The sequence below is a fragment of the Leishmania infantum genome, chromosome 35, assembly GCF_000002875.2.
Source record: "Leishmania infantum JPCM5 genome chromosome 35".
Lineage (NCBI taxonomy): Eukaryota > Euglenozoa > Kinetoplastea > Trypanosomatida > Trypanosomatidae > Leishmania > Leishmania infantum.
The window spans coordinates 2046267-2067024 of NC_009419.2; the positions used below are offsets into that span (position 1 = coordinate 2046267).

The 20758-nt window shown below is 58.7% G+C and overlaps 7 protein-coding genes across 7 annotated transcripts; all 7 read left to right on the forward strand.

Annotated features, from left to right (window-relative positions):
* Nucleotides 1–302: 302 nt before the first annotated feature.
* LINJ_35_5370 (conserved hypothetical protein) lies at nt 303–1892 on the forward strand (the record flags this gene model as incomplete). The annotated part of the gene is made up of 1 exon (XM_001469290.1): nt 303–1892. The coding sequence occupies one exon, from the start codon at nt 303–305 to the stop codon at nt 1890–1892; it is 1590 nt and encodes a 529-aa protein (XP_001469327.1).
* Nucleotides 1893–4374: 2482 nt separating this feature from the next.
* On the forward strand, nt 4375–5916 carry LINJ_35_5380 (conserved hypothetical protein; the record flags this gene model as incomplete). Its single annotated transcript, XM_001469291.1, has 1 exon — nt 4375–5916. The coding sequence occupies one exon, from the start codon at nt 4375–4377 to the stop codon at nt 5914–5916; it is 1542 nt and encodes a 513-aa protein (XP_001469328.1).
* A 1938-nt stretch (nt 5917–7854) lies between these two features.
* On the forward strand, nt 7855–8361 carry LINJ_35_5390 (conserved hypothetical protein; the record flags this gene model as incomplete). The annotated part of the gene is made up of 1 exon (XM_001469292.1): nt 7855–8361. One exon carries the CDS (start codon nt 7855–7857, stop codon nt 8359–8361), a length of 507 nt encoding a protein of 168 aa, XP_001469329.1.
* Nucleotides 8362–11947: 3586 nt separating this feature from the next.
* Nucleotides 11948–12463, forward strand: LINJ_35_5400 (conserved hypothetical protein; the record flags this gene model as incomplete). The annotated part of the gene is made up of 1 exon (XM_001469293.1): nt 11948–12463. One exon carries the CDS (start codon nt 11948–11950, stop codon nt 12461–12463), a length of 516 nt encoding a protein of 171 aa, XP_001469330.1.
* Nucleotides 12464–14520: 2057 nt separating this feature from the next.
* On the forward strand, nt 14521–16275 carry LINJ_35_5410 (conserved hypothetical protein; the record flags this gene model as incomplete). Its single annotated transcript, XM_001469294.1, has 1 exon — nt 14521–16275. The coding sequence occupies one exon, from the start codon at nt 14521–14523 to the stop codon at nt 16273–16275; it is 1755 nt and encodes a 584-aa protein (XP_001469331.1).
* A 745-nt stretch (nt 16276–17020) lies between these two features.
* On the forward strand, nt 17021–17251 carry LINJ_35_5420 (60S ribosomal protein L37; the record flags this gene model as incomplete). Its single annotated transcript, XM_001469295.1, has 1 exon — nt 17021–17251. The coding sequence occupies one exon, from the start codon at nt 17021–17023 to the stop codon at nt 17249–17251; it is 231 nt and encodes a 76-aa protein (XP_001469332.1).
* A 922-nt stretch (nt 17252–18173) lies between these two features.
* On the forward strand, nt 18174–20399 carry LINJ_35_5430 (conserved hypothetical protein; the record flags this gene model as incomplete). The annotated part of the gene is made up of 1 exon (XM_001469296.1): nt 18174–20399. The coding sequence occupies one exon, from the start codon at nt 18174–18176 to the stop codon at nt 20397–20399; it is 2226 nt and encodes a 741-aa protein (XP_001469333.1).
* Nucleotides 20400–20758: the final 359 nt, after the last annotated feature.

A 20758-nucleotide genomic window follows, 5' to 3' on the forward strand; every position in this document is an offset into this window, starting at 1 on the left:
ATTCACGTATATATATATATAGACATACATCGGAAACCAAAACTTGCTCAGGTGTGTCTTTTTATTGCTGTTGCTCTTCGTGTTTGGGCTCGGCTGCTTCGCTTTCCACGTTTGCGCTCATAGAAGGCCCGCGGCTCTTTTCCCTCGGTCTCGATTTTTCCTGTGTTCTCTGCTGTTTCCAGGGTGTCTCGGTTTTCGGTCGCTTTTATTTTTCGTTTGGTTTCGTTGTCTTTACTGGTGCTCGTGTCTCTCTCTGTGTCTGTGTTTAGTTCTTGTAGTGCTGCCTCGTGTGTGCCCCACTCATGACCTCCAACCCGTACATCGCACAGCACTATGGGAGCAGTATGGAGGTGGTGTCGAACGGGCATGAGGACGAGGTAGACGCTGCGGTGGGATTTCGGCGCTTCCCGAATGCGCCGCACATGACACACACCGTCTTCCGTCCCTCGAAGAACTTGACCGCCACCTCTGCCACGGCTGCGTCTTCATCGGCCTTGGGCGTCCACAATACCTACAAAACATCGACGCCGGATGCCCTTGCAAACTTGCGCGTGCACAAGTGTCTCCTGGTCGATGAATTTCCCTCACGTCCGCATACGCCACAAGGCGCCAAGTCCGCCGCGTCACTACCACCGTTACTGCCGGCGGATCGTCTCTCGGTCGGGTCCAGCGACGGCCTTCCTGAAAGAGGAACGGAGGTGTTTCGAGAGTGGGTGAAGGCGCCCACGAACTCCTCCACATCCTCGTCTAACGGCGCTGACGGCGGCGAAACAGACGCGGCTGCAACCAACGGCAATGCGCACGGCTCCCTCGAACTCGTCAGCGCGTCAGAGCTGGCGGCTTCGCGAGGCACAGAGGGCGGGCAGAGCTGCGCCTCTGCGTTGGTGCCACCTGGGACTAACGTCCCGGCAAAGACAGCGCTTGCGTCGTCTGATCACTGCCCGTCGGTATCCGTCTCGCCGGAATCGCTACGTCTCGTACGGCCAAAAAGCTCAACGGCCTCTTTCACCCCTTTGCAGGCACCGGAAGCGTCCAGTGAGCCCACGGTCGACGGAGCTCTGCACCACTTACGCGACGTACTGGTGCAGGCGCAGCGCGTGCTGGATAAATCACGGATAACCGGGGATGCCCGTGCGCTTCCCGCGCCGCCGGCGATGCCACCCAAGCCTGCGGAGTCAGCACAGCACCAGCAGCAGACGGCAGTCCTTCCGTCCACAACGTCCACTGGTTCGTCCTCTGGCGAGGATGTGATGCCGGAGGACTCACTAGATTGCGTATCGCCCCTCGCCAGCACGAGCGCAGCACTCTATGCTATATCGCAAGCAGAGCGGGGAGTGGGTGTGCCTGCCGCGGCTTCGCCACCGTTCGCCGCCGGTAAGGTGGCCGATAACGTCGCGGTGCCCGACGAAACCCGCTTCATGGTGTTGTGCTCCGTCACTCACCCGTCAGCAATCATGCAGCGGCGTCTCCGTCGCCGTGGCCCAGTAACCAGAGCGTCTATGGAAGGACTGGCCTCGCCTCCGGCTCATTCGCTGTTTGGCACGTGCACAGAGACAGGGGCTATACGCACGTCTTCATGCCGCATCGCCGAGGTGCCGAGCACATCCGCCGCCGTAAGTGCATCCACCGTTGCGCAGCCGGCAACAGCGGCCGGCCAACTTCAGCGCTCGTTGTCGCCGAACGAAGGTGGCAGTGAGCATCCCAGCTTGCGCGCACCCATGCAGCGAAGTCCAGCTGACGACTCCGTGAGCCGTCACTTACACGAGGATCCGTCGCTCATTCCGGGACTCGCCGAGTTTCTGCGGGCTGGAAACCCCAATGGCTTTTCATCCCTCAGCGCAGCTACCCACGCGGCGCCGCCTGCGCTGGGGAAGGCGGCGCCGCGTGGGTAGCTGCGCTGAGGGATGAAAAGCCATTGCGCCGCCGCCGCTCACGTTCCTGCTGTTTTGCTCGGTCATTCACCATCGTTGTTGCAACGCCGTGGCTCTAGTGGCACCGCACGGTCTCAAGCGGACCGTGCGGTGACCCCGTCGTTGCATCTGCCATACGCGCACACAGAGGGGAGCGCGACAGTAGCGGAGGTCTCGCCACGCCGCGGATCTACCCGTGCCCGCCGTATAGACTCGACGCCTAGTTACGCGCAGCCGACACTGAGCTGGCTTTCCAAGGGGTCTGAGGCTTCCGCTGACCAGTTCCCAGTGAGCCGCATAACCTCGCCGCAGACGAGCCCCGTGAAGGATCCGGTGACAGCATCGCGTGACGCCGCACCAAGTGAACCGGCGCTACTGTAGAGAGTACTTCTTAGGTTTCTTTATCTCCCTCGTGGTCACCGTGTAGTCTGCACACCTGTCTCTTTCCCATGCGTCATCACCGACGGGTGACCGCGATCACTGCATTCCCGCATTCGCACCAACGACAACAATGACGCTCTTACAATTCCTACTTGCGCTTCGGACCCTGATGACGGCGGCACAAACCTCACGGTGCTTGGTATCACAGGGCCCCGTACACCCCCACTCTGTGTGTGTGTGGGAGGAGGCCACGCGGCACCTCACCTCTGTCCCCTGCCAATGTCAGAACCCTACTTCTTCTGGTGCGGACAGGGTCAAGCACCGACGACGTAGCGGTGGTCGGGGCGATGTACCACTGCTGGCGTCGGCGACGCGGTCGTGGATAGCGTTGTACTGGGGCGGCCTGCAACCGTGCACACGTCTGCGCCATCCATATGATTGGGCAGCGTGCCAGAGCGACTCGGGCGCATGTCTCACCCGGCCCTCGCGCACTGCCTGCTGGTGCGGGGGGCGGGGGCTGAGCCATGCCCCGAGGAGGGATGCACGAGGGCTGGCGGCCGGCATGATGGGGGAGCGGCTGTGAGGCGAGACCTGCGAGGCAAAGAGAGGGGGAGAGAGGTTGGTAGGGCACGAGGCAGGGGGGCCGTGCTCTCAGATGGCTGAGTGGGCGCACTGCTGCAGCGCGTGTGTCCACGACTGCTTCGCACCGCGCTGGTGGGACCTGTGCGCCTGCGGGGCTCGAGTGGCGTTTGATCTCCTGTGCTGTAGCGGAGAAGGGGCACGTGGAAAAGAAAAAGTTTGCCATTGGAAGGGTGGGAGCTTTTTTTCTTGGGAAGATGGCCATGACCACGATGCGGCAGTGTTTGTTTCTGCTTTGCGACAGAGTTTAACTTCTTCGTCTCGCCCATCTCTCCGTCTCGGGCGATGGGTGGGTGAGAGGGAGAGCTGATGTGTGCCTGTCTCAAAAGACGCACGGGGCTGCAGAGAGTGCCGCATTTTGTTCTTTCTTCTTCCTGGCGACGACGCGTAGCGGGCCTGCTCGTATGTCGTGTTGCTCCTGGTGTTGTGTATGCGTGCGCCATTGTGCACCGAGGAGACTTTTGAGATGGTGCATCCGCAGGAGAGGGAAATCCGCGTGTGTTCGTGGCATCGCACGGGATGAGGGCCGCTGTGCAAGAGTCTCGTTTGCAAATTAGCCCCGTCGCCGCGTACTCGGCACCGTGTATGCTACCGAGGATCGACGAGAGAAAGGGTCGAGGAAGCGGAAAGGATACTCTACGGAAGCGTGGAAGTGCAGATTTCAAAGCAAACCGAAGACTCTATATGACTTTGAGGATTCTGTGAGGCACAATAGCCGTTGTCTTTTCGCCCTTGTGTCTGCTTCATATACAGCGAGCATGACCTGTGGATCGTCCGCGCCTAGCGCCGCTATCCCTCTTTTTGAGAAGACTGTATGCGGGCGCACACACGCGCGCATTGCGGTCTGGTCGCCTCGCGTGAGACGAGGGGAGGGAGCAGTGGCCGCGTTTGTTTTTTTCGACCCCTCTCTTTTCTATTCGAAATCCGGTGGGGGGCTACTGATGCACCTCGCCCTGCATGCGGTGCACCTTCTCTCTCTCCCCCTTACTTTCCTTCCAGTCGCTCTCACCTTTGGAGCGCGAGCAGAGGTGGCTCGTGTCTTCTGCTTTTCTTTTTCTGTCGTAGACGACGCGACAAGAGCTGGGAACGTACGCGCGCTCTCTCCCGTTCTGGGTAACGAAAGACAGGTGTACTCGCAAAACACACGGAGAGTGTGTGCGGGGGGGGGGCGGGGGCTACACTAAATGAGTGGACACGCCCACAAACTTGAGGCACACTGCACAAGGAAACTACGTAGTCACCTCTCCGCCACCTCCGCATAAAAAGGGTAACACACGCAATCTCGGCCAAGGAACAGCCAAGCGCCACACACTCCCCCGGCCGTATTTAATGGTAAGGGATAAGCAAGAGTTGGTGTCGCCGGCCCCGTCAGCTAAGCCATCCCCCCCCGGCCCCCTCCCTCTCGCAACACATTAGGCCAGCTTGTCAGATTAAGAGCAGAGCCATGCTGCTCAGCGATGCGGAGGCCAAGATCACGGCGGTGCTGAAGTCACTTCTCGACACCCCCCGCACTACCTATGAGGTGGAGAACCTCTATCAGTTGAACTGCGAGCGCATCGCCGCCGTCCGCGCAGCACTGGCTGACATGAGTGGCGACTACGTTGAGCAACTGCGCGAGAGGTGCGGCGAGGCAGAAAAGCAGGCACAGGCGAAGCGCGCCGCCGGCGTGGCCAACACGGCCGCCGCTGACAACGCCTTCTCTCTCGACTTTGCTCTGGACGAGGCGGAGGGGCAGAACGAGGCGGAAATCGAGTCGGCGATGGCCGCGGCAGCACACGGCAGCAGGCGACCAAAGAAGTCAACTGGAAAGGAAAAGTCCAAGAAGAACGACGGGGAGGAGAGAGGCAAGAAGAAGAAACGGACTTTAGATGATGAGCCGCCCGTGGCGCCACTCCCTGCCGGCGGAAGCAGCTGCGAAGACAACGCTGCTGACAAGGCTACATCGTCTCCGTCGACGAGGTGGGTGGTGCTGTCCCGCGATGACGACCTCATCAGTAGCGAAGTTCTGCCGGCGCTGTCGACGAGTGGCCGAGGAAAGTGCGAAGCGGTGCCAAACACTCCTCTGGCGCGAGTCTTTTTCACTGAGGAAGTGGTCCGGGAGGGCGCGTCATGCCAGTGCGCGGTGGAGCTCTACCGGTGCGTGGTGATCGCCATGACGTATGGCGAGCCGCAGCTGAGCTGGGCGGAGTGCGAGAAGATGATGCAAGCTCAAGCAGCGGCGGCATCAAAAGCAGGCACCATCGAGGACGAGTGTTTCTACTCCCGCTCTGCGAAGTGCGCCGGTGCCAGATCGCCAAAGACGTCTTCGGATGGAGACGGTGAGGGCACCGAAGACGCCAGCGCGTCGTTCATCGAGGACATGACCCTATCAGAGCAGCTGATCGCCCAGTACGATCATGCACAGCAGGCGGAGGAGGAGGAGGACGCGGACACATTGACTCTTCCGCGCGACGTCTCAGAGCGCTTCCAGCAGCGTCTCCGTGGCTTCACAGACGAAGTGTGGGTCGTTCTTCTCTGCCACGGCGGGTATTTTGCCGGCGGTGTATTCGCGAGAGGCACCTGCATCACTCACAAGGCGTTTCAGCGCTATGTAGTCCGCAAGAAGCAAGGCGGCAAGCAGTCCTCGAACGCGAAGGAAGCGGGGAGCTACAACAGCGTCGGATCGCAAATCCGCGCCGCACAGGAGGTAAAGTGGCGCGTCGATGTGCGCGACATTCTGCTGGACTGGATGCCCTACATCCAGGCCGCTTCTTTCATTCTCTACGCCGCCCCAGGCCCTCAAAACAGAGCTGTTCTAACCGACTTTTCCCTCCTTCCCGCGGTGGCGTCGGTCGGGGGTAGAAAAGGCGTCTCGCCCATTCAGCTGAAGGACCCGCGAGTGAGCCGAGTGCCATTCACGACACACCGGCCCACCTTTGAGGAGGTGCTGCGCATCTATGGAGTATGCTCGCGCTGCAGCTTACTCTACGTGAGACAAGATGCGTAAAAAAGAAACAGAAGCTAATCGTCGAGCTCACTGGATGAAGTGCACAAAAGCTGCCAGGACCCACAAACAGCGTGCGAATCTGATGGGCAGTGAGGTGAGCACTGAAGAATGCCGACGAAGCGGCATGCATGGTACTTATGTTTGCGTTTGTGTGCGTGTTGGTGCAACATACCCCCTTCCCCCGCCTTAATCGACTTCAGCGTGGTTGTATTGCGCACGCAGCCCCTTGGGGCAAGTTCACTCGAAAAAAGAAATCAGAGGCACGCACCTAGGGACCAATATATATATATATATGTATTGACAGTCATCGGCACTTTATGTCTGTCTGCGTGTGTTCGTATGTGTGTACTTGAGACGTTTCATCTGTAATGCCTCCAAAAGTGCTTCACTCTCCTCAGCGAGGTTGCACAGCACGCCATCCCACCTGTGCATCCACTCGGATACATCACCCGTTTTTTCCTTCGTGGTTTCCCTAGCTCCATCCATCCCCCTCTGTTCTTCCGTGGCAACCGTTGTTTTTCTCTCATCGTCGTTCTTTCTGTCATGCAGAGGTTAGACGTCGCGCTTTCTGCATTCTCGCTGCCTCATCGCTGCCCCATATCCCCCCCCTCTGCCTCTACGCCACGCCCCTTCACCGTCACACGTTGCTAAAGAGACGTTCAGAGACCCTCGAAGGACGACCGCTCCAGCGTTGCCCTTTTCCACTTGTCGCTGCCTTCCGGCAATCCAACTCGTTCTTCTTCAGATCTCGGTTGCTCCGTCTTGCGATAATTCATCTTAAGCAGCAGCCGCTTTTCTTTTTTTGTTGTTTGTTTTGCTACTCGCCTCCGCGCCTTCAAGTCCCAAAACGTGACAACAGCACCCGCTCTGTTTTTCGTTCTACTTTGACGGCTTCTTTTCCTTGTTGTGCTGTTGCGCGCACGCGTGTTCTTGTGCACGCTTACCCGACACTCCTCCCTCTACCGCGCATCCGCACACAAGTGTGCTGCGCGTTTAAAGTGGGCGCATCGGCTGCGCAAGCGCAAAGGAGATAGACGCAGGCACACAAACGCGCTCTGCCGAAAGCGCAGCGAGGGAGCAAAGCAGAAGACTACCGACTGCCGTCTTTGTGCGTGTCTTTTCAGTGCGTTTGCCTGTGCGCGCCGTCGCCCGGAGCTCACTTGCCTTTTAATCGAGTTTCGCAGGTGTTTGAGTAACACTATTATTCTGTCTCACCCCTTCCACTTCTTGTATTGTCGTTGTCATTGTCTCCAGTGTTAGCTTGTCGTCTTCGCTCACTCGTTCACGCAGAGACACTCCAGCGCTTGCCTGTCGCTGCTGCTGCTGCTGTAACCCTTCTCTCTCTTTCCTCTAAGTCATGGCAATTCGTTGGGTGCTTCGTTTTTGTATTGAGTGATTCGAGGCGGACATTTGTTGCCGAGCGTGTTTTGGCGGTCCTCTATTGTGGTTCCTTTTTTTGCTTGTGGATCGCTTGCTGCTCTCTTCTGGACTCTGTTGAGACAAACTGTGAGTGCTGGTCCTCTCTGCTGTCGCTCTCACTGTCGCTGTCGTGAACCCCGCATTTCCGTTTGAATTCGTTCGTGTGCTCTTTCTGATAGGTTGCTGCATTGTGACTGTTCGTGTCGCTGTATAAGTCGATTTGTCGCCTGTCATTCTTTGCGCTGGTGTCTGTCCGGGCGTCTTTCCCCGCCTCCTCTCTCTCTCGCCACCTGTGTGGGCCCTCTCTCTCGCTGAATTGATTGATTGGATTATATCTTCTTTATTTTGCGCATCTCTATTCCTTTCTCGACATCAGCTACCCTCGCACTCCCTCCTACCCCTTCTTGTCGTACTCGTCGTCGCTTGTTCTGCACCCCCCCCCTTGCGTCTCTCGCTCGCTCGCTCAGTCATCATCATAACAGCTTGACTTGCTCGGTGACCTCACCACCACCTAAAAAAATGAGCGATCATTCCTCTGACGACGAAGATGTTGTGGTGTTGCAGGTATGTGCAAATCGGCACTGCCAGGGCATCGATGATCTAGAGTTCGACGAGGAGACAAACCAGAGCTACTGCGGCCGGTGTCGTGCGCTCTACGCCCGCACGGAGACGGAGGGGTTTCGCGTTCTTCTGTCGAACGACGACCTCGGCCTAGTGAAGCTTATTTTTGACCAGTTCGATGAGAACAGCCGCGGCTTCTGGACTTACAAAGAATGGAACGCGTTTCAGGAGGTGACAGAGCGCGGCTCAGACGACCCGATAGAGTCTTCGTCTGCCTTGAAGGAGTTCTTCAAGGAGGAGTACGACATCGATATTAGCGCCCACGGCAAAGACGGAGCGGTAGTCCTTTTGGTGGATCTGGAAAACATGTATGGGGGCTATCTGTACAACAATGTAGACGCACTTGTGGAGGACAGCGAGGCCATGGAGTATCAGGGGCTTCTGCACACGGGCGTGCTGGAGTAGAGGTACATGTGGCCACATACCCGAAAGAAACAGATGGCACAGCCGGTGTTTCACTGAGCACCGCATGATGATGAAGGTTTCTCCTATGGCTATCTTCACGGGTGCATCGGTTCGTCTACTTTTTTCTTCTGTTGTGTGTGAAGATAGTGGACATATATTGCCGCGTGCGGCGCCTCTCATACTGTCATTTTGTGCTAACGTGTTTTGATACCTGTTCCTCTAGACTGTTTCGTTCTCTCGCTCCCTCCCCCCTCGGTTCCGTCGAGAAACGTGCACTGTGCTGCCGTGCGCCACATGTGGGTCGCGAGAGAGGGGTTTAGTGGTAGTGGTAGTGGGCGAGGGCTTCGCTGAAGGAGGGCAAAGGAGACAGTCGTGGTGCGCTGCGGATTCCCTTTTCACGCACTCCCGAATTCAGCGCATGCCCTTCCCCCCTCATCACTCCACTCCCCGAACAAAGGAAGAAAATTATACACACCAGGGGAGGCGGTTTACTTCAGCACACATACTTGTTTCCCCCGCTCTGTTGTTCCTCCTTACCAGTTGCTGACTCATCGATGTGAAGTGCGCCGTCCTACATTTGAATCGCATGCGCTTTCATTTTTTCACCTGCCCCCCCCCCACTTCCTCCTCCTCCCCTTCTTTCCCTCCCCTTCCCCCTCTTAGCATCAGCTGACCGCTCTCCTCGTCTGAGTGTGCGTGGTCCTTCCCCTTTCCCCCTTTCCTTGTTGGTTTTCTGTATGTTTGCGTTTCATTGTCCCCCCCCCTTGTACACTCGACGTCCTTTTTTCGTGACGTTTCCTCTTTTTTTTTTCCTGTTGTTGTTCCTCTCTGTCTGCATCTCAGCTCACATGCTGCAGTGGCGGCGGTGCCCGTGATGACAACGACGTCGACGAGGTGAGCCGCCAGCGCACACGCACACGACTACACGTAGTCAAAAGTAGAAAGCAGCACACGGATGCCTGGCACCAAAAGAGAGACGAAAAAAGCGGGCACAGATGGCCAAACCGCGAGAGGGGGTAGGATTTGCCAGCATATCATAAGGTGGCAATACACCGCGCCAGTACTACCATTCCTCACTCCAGCTACACCGCTTCGCACCTACCACGTCTTCCTTTACCATTTTATGTTTTCCATTATTATTGCTCTCTTGATAGCGGCGGCACAAACCTCACGGTGCTTGGTATCACAGGGCCCCGTACACCCCCACTCTGTGTGTGTGTGTGGGAGGAGGCCAAGCGGCACCTCACCTCTGTCCCCTGCCAATGCCAGAACCCTACTTCTTCTGGTGCGGACAGGGTCAAGCACCGACGACGTAGCGGTGGTCGGGGCGATGTACCACTGCTGGCGTCGGCGACGCGGCCGTGGATAGCGTTGTACTGGGGCGGCCTGCAACCGTGCACACGTCTGCGCCATCCATATGATTGGGCAGCGTGCCAGAGCGACTCGGGCGCATGTCTCACCCGGCCCTCGCGCACTGCCTGCTGGTGCGGGGGGCGGGGGCTGAGCCATGCCCCGAGGAGGGATGCACGAGGGCTGGCGGCCGGCATGATGGGGGAGCGGCTGTGAGGCGAGACCTGCGAGGCAAAGAGAGGGGGAGAGAGGTTGGTAGGGCACGAGGCAGGGGGGCCGTGCTCTCAGATGGCTGAGTGGGCGCACTGCTGCAGCGCGTGTGTCCACGACTGCTTCGCACCGCGCTGGTGGGACCTGTGCGCCTGCGGGGCTCGAGTGGCGTTTGATCTCCTGTGCTGTAGCGGAGAAGGGGCACGTGGAAAGGGGGCAAAATCAAGGGTTTGTGCTTCATCTCCAGTGGGCTGTGTTAGCAGCCTTCTACGCTGGTTATCCGCTGTGTGTGTGTGTAGATCTGGCAGCGCGTCGCACCCCGGTTACTATTTTCGCTGTGTCCCTTTTCCCTCTGCAGACCCCGTGCCTACTGTAAGGTTTCTTCATTCCTCCCCTCCTCCTGTTTGTCTCCCCGCTCGTCTGATACCTCTGTGTGTTTTATTATTATTTTTCCGGGTCTTGTAAGGTGTCTAGTTATACGCTAAAATCGTATGAGGGGCCTCTTGTGTGGTTTGTCCCTTTTGTTTCGCCTGCGTGTATGCGCTCTGTGCGTTGATTTTCTTTCCTCTCCCGTTGCCGCCGTCGCGTAGTCTCTCCTCCTTCCCATGTTCTGCGCGTGTGTGCTTTAGCTACAGTGGACTCGGGATTGCTGCCAAACTATGCAGCGGAATGTTTCTCGTGCTGGCGGACGTGAGAGGCAGCAACAAATAAAGACGTGCACTGTTTGCTTTTTCTCCTTTACTGTGCACCCATCAGTTCTTCGTTTTGTTTTCCTGTTCTTGGGTGAGCATGCGTGCCTCCTCGTGCCTCTTCTCTCTCTTTATCACGCTGCTGCACTAGCACCTTTTCGCCTCCTTGACCATTACAAGCTCGTTTCTCAGCCATCTTGCACGGCGGGCACTGCGGCACGAGTTCCTTGTCTTCTTAGTCCCTCATCTGCCCCTCACCGTTTTCGATTTTTTCTTTGTGCTACGCTCTACCGTCGCCGCTGTCCCTTTCTTTTAGTTTGTTGTTTTTGGGTCCACGAATGAGCACGCGTGTGTGGACTAGAACAAGGCGAGGTGGACCACAGGTCGAGTGCAATGGCGCCCTGGACGCCAACGCTTATGCCTTACCCAAGCGTGTCTTCCGTGGCCTGTGTGTGCGCACCGACAGCGTGCGGGCAGCAACACCGGCAGCAGTCGGGAAGAAGCAACGCAGCCAGGGAGCGACTGACAAACTGACTCGAAGGGGCTAAACGAGCATCCGATACCCAATACAACTAGAAAGTATCAAAAGGCACGGAACGAGAACTGCGGAAGAAGGACCGCATGCGCGGGGGCAATTTTTGAGAAAAGATGCAAAGAGAAGGCGGCAAGGGCTTGGCAGCACTCTATCTCCTCGCCCCTCCATGCTTGGCCGTGTAACACGCCCCCCTCCTCTTGTGGAGCGGCTCCCTGTCCCCCGCTCTCGAGCAGCGCACAAGGAGTGGAAAAAGGAATCCGAATAGCGTTTGTCCGGTTCACCTTCGACATATATGAGTGAGTGCATGTGTGCCCTCATGAAGGCCTGCACGCACCACTTTCGTGCGCACCCGTCGCACCGCCCTGCTCGTGTGACGGCCGATCTTTTCGATGGGAAGTTGCGGCGTCGTGCTCTCTTTCGCCCTTTGGCGATGCAAAACTCTGGCGCCACTTCGCACCTACTGCCTCTTACCTCCGGCGTCCTTCGGTATCTCTGCTCAACCTCTCTCACCTCGACTTCGAGCGCGCGCGCTCTGTATCTTTCTTCTGGAGGGATGCATCTCTCCTCCAGGTATATTGGCGATTTCTTGCCCACAGCGCTGTTTGGGTGGCATCCACCCTTCCCTATACACGACAGCTCGCTGTTTCACTGTTCCACGCTGAAACGGGGCTGTGCCGACCTGCGGTGACAGTCTCGGTGGCACCAACGGCGCCGAATCGCTCGCACGCATGCCCTGAGAAAAACCTTGCACTCTTCCTCACTCCTTTCTGCAGAGAGAAGCCGCATCCGCTCAACGCACACAATGAGCCTTTTCGAGCGTCCTCATCGCTTGATGTCGGTATCTAGTGTAGTGATGGGGCTGAAGCCGGAGACACTACGCGAGGTGGACGACTACGCGGTGTGGATGGAGAAGCTCCGCGCAGAACTCGTCAGGGTTTACGGGGAGCAGTTCATGCAGTCGGAGGTATCGGACATTACATACGCGACCTGCGACAATCCGAATCACTTTTCCTCTCGTATCACCGAGGGTGTCTTCGAGCATCTGCGTTCCTACAAGGCGCTGCTTGCAAACACTGATTCCATCAACAGGCAGCTGGCAGAGCGAACGGAGCTGCAGCAACTCATAGAGTCTGCCATCAGCCAGAACACCGAGGACGGCAAGGCTCTCCGTCAGCAGCAGCGCGAGCTGCGCAACGTGAAGGAAAGCATCGTTCAGCTCACTCGGCAGGCGACAGAGCTCAAGTACCAACTGGCCTGCCTCTCGCAGCAGCTTACAAACGTCTTCAAGGCGGAAGTTGTCCGTGTCTCCTTTGCGTGAAATCGGTGTAGGGCACGCGTGATGCGGGCGTGAGTGTGGGCAAAGCATCCTGCCGAAGGAGCTGCACTGGCGAGTCGCAGAGAACTCTGCTGCCCAAGGATTGAGCACGTGAGCCGGTTGACCGTTTCACTCAAGACCACCACATTACTTATGCCTCCCGCCTCCGCCTTCTCGCCCTCCCCTGGGGTCGCTCATCCGTTGTCTTATGTTTGTATGCTGGCGATATTTTTTTTCTTTTTGCAGGCTCATCCCTTCGTTGAGAGTACCGGGCACTTTCGTCGGGAGGCCACTTGTGAATGATGCACACAAGCACGCATGTGCGACGGCCAATCACGTCTTCTTCGTTCCTTCTGTGACTCGACTCTGGCTGCGGGTGACGGCGAGACCCGCAGTACCTGGGGTACACGTTGTTATTGAATGCTGTAAGCCTTGGTGTGACTGTCACAACCGCTGCTCGTATATCTTTACCCCCCCCCTGCTCTTCGTCTCCCAAGTACGCCCACTTTTCCATGTAGAAGATAGACGTGTCCTGCCGTGCGTGACGGGGCGTTTTCACCACCACCCCTTTGCTTTCTCTACCTTAGCGTGCGCTGCACCTCGGTGTCTAAAAAAATGTGTCGGACACTCTCAGTAGAGAAGCAGGTGCAGTGGCACAAACGGAAGCAGGCAAAACGGTTTATAGTGTACGTCGGTTTTTTTTCTTTTTTTTTCAGTTCGTCTCTTGGTGAGAATCGCGATGCCCGTTTCACCAAAAGATGCAAGCATGTGAGAAAAGCCTCGAACTCAAGTCGCGCTCAATTTGGTGACGATGCGCAGCTTCATAAATCTTGTTCGTGTGCGATTATGTATCTCCAGGCACGCAGAGAAGCATAGAAGGCCATCCCTGGCCCTCTCCGTTGCGTACGCCCAAACTCGCGCACCTGTTGCATCGAACGTGCCGCATGCCAATTCGAACCTATACGGCTATGCTTTCCTTGCTCTCACTCGCCCCATAATGACGAGAGACAGTTCAGCGTGTTATCCAGATCCCGTTACCTACATTTTGTGAGGAGGCCACGCGGCACCTCACCTCTGTCCCCTGCCAATGTCAGAACCCTACTTCTTCTGGTGCGGACAGGGTCAAGCACCGACGACGTAGCGGTGGTCGGGGCGATGTACCACTGCTGGCGTCGGCGACGCGGTCGTGGATAGCGTTGTACTGGGGCGGCCTGCAACCGTGCACACGTCTGCGCCATCCATATGATTGGGCAGCGTGCCAGAGCGACTCGGGCGCATGTCTCACCCGGCCCTCGCGCACTGCCTGCTGGTGCGGGGGGGTGGGGGGCTGAGCCATGCCCCGAGGAGGGATGCACGAGGGCTGGCGGCCGGCATGATGGGGGAGCGGCTGTGAGGCGAGACCTGCGAGGCAAAGAGAGGGGGAGAGAGGTTGGTAGGGCACGAGGCAGGGGGGCCGTGCTCTCAGATGGCTGAGTGGGCGCACTGCTGCAGCGCGTGTGTCCACGACTGCTTCGCACCGCGCTGGTGGGACCTGTGCGCCTGCGGGGCTCGAGTGGCGTTTGATCTCCTGTGCTGTAGCGGAGAAGGGGCACGAGGCGTACCACTTACTCGTGTGTGTATATATATGTACGTATATGTATCTCTCGCGCCTTCGTTTTGCTTCGATGCTTCGCCCTCTTCAGCTCTCTCTCTCACATTCCGTTTCTCCTGCTCATTCGCTCTTCGTTCTCTGGTCTCTTGCGCCGCGCCACGACCGGGCGCCGCGCCGCGATTTCATTTGGTGGCTGCTGCGCACACTCTTGTGGTCGCGGAAGCGCAAACATCCACAAACGCACGGCGCTCTCTTGTGTGTGTCTCCTCTGCGAGTGTGGGGAGGACTGCGCGCGTCGGCGTTCCCCCCTCTTTCCTCATTGGGCATCTGCGCCTTAGTGCGCGTATCGTCAGGCAGCGGTCGCCGTGGGCCGAGCTGGACCATATTAGCATCTGCTTCGTTCTGGTTTTGTTCGTCTTTTGTCGCCTTGTGTCCCACTACGCCCTCTTCTGGGCCTGTGCTCTCATTAATGCCGAGCATGAACCGATCTCTGCTCGCTAACAATGGCGCGCCCGCAGCGAAGCGACCGCGTCGTGAGCCGGCTCCTGACATATCCGCACATGTGAGCGACATTCCTGAGGTGATGTCGTTGGTTGCGGAGAACAACGCGCAATTACGTCCAAAGCTCCGGCTGAGCCAGCGCGACTTTCTCAGCCATGCATTTGACGCTCTAGGGGCCGCGGCGAGGCAGGATCCGAGCAAGGCGGAGGTGGCCCTGAGCTTCCTTGCGGAGATGGCCGCAAAGCATCAGGAGCTGCCACGCAACACCGTCATTTCCAAGGTACTCTACATGTGGTGCACACCGAAACTGGTCGAGTCTGGCGTTCGCCTCGTGGAAACTCTTCTATGCAGCCGGGCGAAGCTGCCGGAGGCCTTCCTCGCCGCATTCGACGAGCGCGTGGCCGCTGTGGCACTCCGGGTTGCCATACAGGCACCGGTAGTCGATGTCGCACTGCTTCGACGCATCTTGGACGCTCTGCCGGCAGACGCTTTCAAGCGTCGCGTGTTCCATCCCCTCTTTGTGCACTGCCGCAGCGCCGCTGACGTGCCGCTGTGCTTTGAGTTCTTTGGTATGGCCCGTTCAAAGGAGCTGGAAATGTGGGACAACGACTACAACGAAGTTCTTCGCACGATCGCCGCCGCCCGGGACAAGGCTGCTGTAACTACCGCCGAGGCAGCCGAGCGCACGAACCTTGTCCTGGATGAGATGGCGCGGCATCACCCTGTTCTGGGGGCTGCAAACGCGCAGCTGGTTCGTGAGCTGCTCGGCGGTACTGTGGCGCCGGTCAGCGACGACGGTGTCTGCTCTAACTGCGGTGCACAGCTGCAGAGCTTTGACCTATCTGCCGAAGACCGCGCGGTGCTGGTGCATGACCTTGTCGAGAAGCTCGTCAAGCCACGGTTACAGGGCTCCAGCCGCTACGAGCCAGACACCGAGGTCTCGGAGGAGACGGTCTGTCAGCGGTGGAGGGAGTTCGAGGAGTTCAAGGCGGCCGCCGCGAAGATGTCTTACGACACGGTCATCGACGGCGCGAATGTAGGCTATTACGGGTTAAACAGCTGGTACACCGAGGCCAAGGATGCGCTGCTGCGTTCCCGCGGTATCGACCCCTCCTCCGTCCCCTCAGCAGATCGGTTCAGCGTGCCCTTCCCAGTCGATGTCGCCCCAAAGTTCTCCCTCATTGAGGACATGCGCACAGCAGCAGAGCGAAGCGGAAAAAAGGCGGTGATTGTTCTGCACAACCGCCATCTAGCGCACCCTACTCCGGAGAACGCCACCTATGCGGCTAGATGGCGGGACATGGGCGCGCTGCTGCCAAGCCCCGCGTTTCTCAACGATGACTACTGCTGGCTCTACGCAGTGCTGACGCGGCAGGATTCTTGCATCATCTCTAACGACCAGATGCGCGACCACTACTTCACGGTGCTGCAGCCGCGCTTCTTCGTGCGGTGGCGGCAGCGGCACCGCATCACGTACAAGGCGCTATACAACAAGATTGCGCGGGTTGCCACGTTGCGCATTCATCTGCCTCGGGTGTACTCGGTGTGGGTGCAAGCGTGCGGCGTGGCCTCTCAGCGCCACTGGCACGTCCCGTACATTGCGAGCATTGACGTCATTCACCAGGCCACGAATCAAACAATTATGACGAGCGCCGACGTCGATTTGGGCAAGGACGGAGATGACCAGTGCACGGATTGGATCTGCACGCGACGAGGCTCTTAGGCACGACATGTATGGCTTTGGCATTTTCCGCAGTGCTCTTGCAGAAGCTTGGCAGGCTCACCTCGTCAGTGTTTGCTGCACCTCACAGTTCACGGTGCTTATGGAGCGTGTTGGTGGGCGCTTCCATCATCTTTTGGGATTTCCTCGAGGCTGTGTGGCTATTCACACGCATGCGAAAGGCCGCGGAGGCCGTCCACGAGGTGCGCTGAGGTCATGCCACGTGCGTTTTTCCGCGCGCGCGGCGTTCCTCTCTCACGCAAACGGCTAAACCGTTTTAATCACGAATCCATCGAAGTGCATGCCTCATGAGCCACCACTTCTCTTGCCCTTTCTCGCTGAGGGGGTGGGGGCATGTCAAATCGACACTTGGTTTCTGTGGCACTCAAGGGAACGTGCATGCGTACTGCCCTCCGCAAAGGAGTGAGGTCAGCGCCCGCGCAACTCGCGACACTCCGTTTCTCTGTGCTCTCTGCTACGTGCCTCATCTTTGCTGTCGCTGCTGCACGGCCCCATTCACGTGACGTGTGGTCCTCCTTCCATGTCGTCTTCGACTCCTCCCTCCTCTCTCTCTCTTTCTCGTACCGCTTCCGACCTCTCTTTCTCACGCACCACACACGCGTTGTGTCCACTACCACGTCGTCCTTATCTTTCACGCAACTCCCCGCCACGCTGCGGATGATCCGTAGGCCTTCTCTCTCCCTCCTCGCTCCTGTACGAACCAGCAATGACGAAGGGTACCACCTCGATGGGTCAGCGCCACGGGCGCACGCACATCCTGTGCCGCCGCTGTGGCCGCAACTCCTACCACGTCCAGTGGGAGCGGTGCGCCGCCTGCGCCTACCCGCGTGCCAGCCGCCGTCGCTACAACTGGTCCGTGAAGGCCATCAAGCGCCGCCGCACCGGCACCGGCCGCTGCCGCTACCTGAAGGTGGTGAACCGCCGCATTGCCAACCACTTCAAGACCCCCAAGGCGTAAGCGAAGGCGGACGCTGATGGGATGGGCGGAGGATGTCGTGAAGCTTTTGCGCGCGTCGTTTCGCACGCAGCAGCGAAAGGGCCACATCGGTCCGCACAGTGATCGGGGCCGATGTGTTTCTCTCTTCTGTTGTTGTTTTTCATTTGTGTCCGTTACGAACCAAAGACATCCAAAGCGCTGCAGTAGCACCCGCGTCTCGCTGAGCGCCAGAGAAGGGGACGGCGGAGGCGGTTTCTCTGAGGACTCTGCGCACCTTTGCGAGCGTGGCTGCCGACACGCACTGCGTACCGCGCACATGGGATATGACGTGAGTCTTCACAGGCTTTGCCGGCAGACTGCCCTCGCCGGCACTCACGTGACGCCGGAAAGAGGAGACAGGTGAAGAAGACGGCGATTTCCTCAGCGATGAGGTGTCGACGGCACCAGCTGGCGCGCCCATCTTCGCCTCGTTCCCTCTTTGTCACCCTGTGTCTGCCGTGCCCGCGCTCATTCACTCTGCTCAGCTGCTGTCTCTACACCAGAACTCCGTGCGTCTTGCACACCCTGCATGCCAAGTTCCCCGTCGCCCCTTCCTTTTCGCCCCCACTCTCCCTTTCTTGAGCTTCGTTCGTCTGTCTGCCACGTTCGCCGCCTTCTCTCTACACTGGTGCACACATAAGTGCGTACGCATGCCGCAGGTCTCGCCCACATAGGCGACGTGGCGTCCCTCTTCACTACATTCCCATTCGCCTCCGCTGCTTGTCTCATCACTCACACCCTCCTGAGGAGCGCAACCACTTCGGCGCGTGGAACTCTCGCCAAACAGTGCTCTGCCCTTACGCTTACCACGTAATACGCGCACAGGCAGGCACTTTGGGCCGTCGGAGGGCGTCGTCGCTCATAGACGTGGATTCCGGAACGCAGCAGAGGATCCCCTTTTGGCATGCATCACGTGCGCGGCCTCGTGCGACATGCGGGACGCAAAGTCTTGCGCGCTCTCGAGGCTCGGCAAACGACGACGCTACCTCAAGCGTGTCTGTGCCGTGTGGAGCTGGTGGACGTGAATGGCGAGCGCCAGGCCGTGACGCTGCTTCATCCCGGCGCTTTGCTCACGATGGTTAAGGGCATGACTCCCTCACAGGCTCTGCGTGCGCTCGAAGATATAGCGCAGCAACTCGATACACCGGCTCAAACGACCTCTGCCGGCGCGACATCCTCAACGAAAATCGACGAAGGGTCGTCGAGAGCCGTGCTTGGCACAGAGCATGCCATACCGCAACTGTACGTGAAGGATGAAGTGCACGGCACTTGCACCGAGGTGCAGCGGCGACAGTGCCGTTTTATCGCCAAGGTGCGCGGCCGCTTCGTGTCCTCCGACCCTGCCGCGGTCGAAGGCGCCTTGCATGGGTGGCTGCAGAAGTCACCAGGGGACCTGGACGACGTGGAGGCGGCACAGTACAACGGAATGGTGGAGTCGCTGGCGGCGACCGACACGGCTGCTGCCATCGCGCTCGCCATCAACCCTTCTCTCCCAAGCCTCTCTGCAGCTGCCAGTGCGGCTCTAGCGTCGCTGGTTCAGCTGCACACCCCGGCTGCCGTTCACGCGTTTTTGGAGTCCTTCGCTGGAAAAGACGAATCGGCGACGTCGGCGTCGGACTCCTGTGCAACCCAGCTCGCCATGCGCCTGCGCCGCGAGCTGGGCAAGGCGCAGTCCAATGAAAGTCGGCCAGCGGTGTCGTCTGCTGGCGTGGCAGCGCAACGACCGGGGCACGGGATCGGCGCCTTACTGCGTGAAGCTACGCACTTCTTCATCGACCCCGGTGTCGTTTTCCCAGCAGAGCCGGCATCAATCCAAGCGTGGGCGAACCAATTTGTCAGCCCTGACATGCTGCCTGTGAGCCGTGCCGCGGCGGTGCTCAAGCAGGTGCGCCAGCGACGTCTGCAGCCGCGACGCGTCGCGATGGATTCACTGAGTGTGTGGACGCTCACAGATCTTGAGCGCCCGTGGCTCCGGTTCGCGCTCGAGTCGTCTGCGCAGGCGCAGTGTGCGAGGGGCGACACCTACGTAAGCGCGGCCTATCAGCTTGCCCTGAAAGATCCGAAGCGGAACTTGGTGGACAACCGCCTGCTGCACACATACGCCAGAGCGCTCGCACGCGGCGACATCTCGCCACTGGACGACTCCTTCGCCGCGTACTTGGAGGAATGTGGCGAGTGTCACGACACCGCCGCCTCCGAGCGCCCCTCCATCATCCGCTTTACCTTGTCGAGCGTGCCAGATGGTGTTCCACTGCTGCGTGCGCTGCACGATCTCGCGCCGAAGTGTTCCTACTGGCGCACCCTTCTCGATCACCTCGCAGACAGCTGTGTGCGTGTTTCAACTGCACCGATGAGTGAGGTCAAGGTAGAGGTACGACTGCCGTGCGTTCACGAATGCGTGGCAGCTGCGACGGCGGCAGAAGTGAAACTGCCGATCATACCAGTGCTTTACGAGGATGATGACGTTCTTGTTGTCGACAAACCTGCGGGACTGGCGACGTCGCGCCATGGACTGAGTTGCACGCAGCTCGGGACGCCAACGACTGACCTCATTTCTGTGTTGCTAGCCACAGACCGCGTCGGCGCCCTTGCGAGGGGCATCTTTCGTCAAGGGCAGGTGCATCGCCTCGACGCGGAGACGAGCGGGTGTCTGCTCATCGCCAAGTCTGACGTGGCGGCCGACTCACTGCGGCACCAACTCGGTACGAGCGCAGCCTTCTCTCATCACAGCAAAATATACCACGCGCTCTGTGTGGTATTGGAGCCATCGCTACGCAATGTGCGTCTGCATGATGACATCATCGACGCCGCAGACCCTAAGATCAGGACCCGCTACCGCGTTATCCGTTTTTTCCCAAAGCACAGGGTGGCGTGGGTGGAGTGCCGCATTCAGCAGGGCAAGAAGCATCAGCTCCGACGCCATCTGGCAAGCCGTGGTCTCCCCATCCTCGCCGATCTGGAGCACGGCGGGGCAGTGTGCTGTCAGTCGATGATAAGTCGGGTCGCACTACACGCGCACAGCCTCTCCTTCATCCACCCCGTTACAGCGGACCCCATTACTGCCGCAGCACCTCTGCCCGCAGACTTTCGACGCTGCCTCTCGCTACTGCGCGACACGGGCGTAGAGTAGCAGGAGGGAGGAAGCGAGAGGGCGGGGGCAGCGTGTAAGGTGCGAAGAGAGGCACTTTCATGGCAGGAAGAGAAAGTGACCAAGGCGGCACTGCTTCCGATCCAGCGCGTCACTCGCGCGCGGCGGTGCGCCTTTGTCTTCACATGACGACTCGTAAGCAAAGCCAAAAAAAAAAAAAGAATGTCGGTGGCCGCTCGAAAGCTCGCGACCATATTCTCCAGAGAGAGAGGAAGAGGGGTGGTGGTGGAAGCATCCTCCCCCCTCCCTCTCTGCCTTTTTGTTGGACCCCCGCATTGTCTCAGAAGGTGAATCCTTGTCGTTCATCGTTTTGGTCTTCAGTCGGCTGCTTTGGCCTCTCA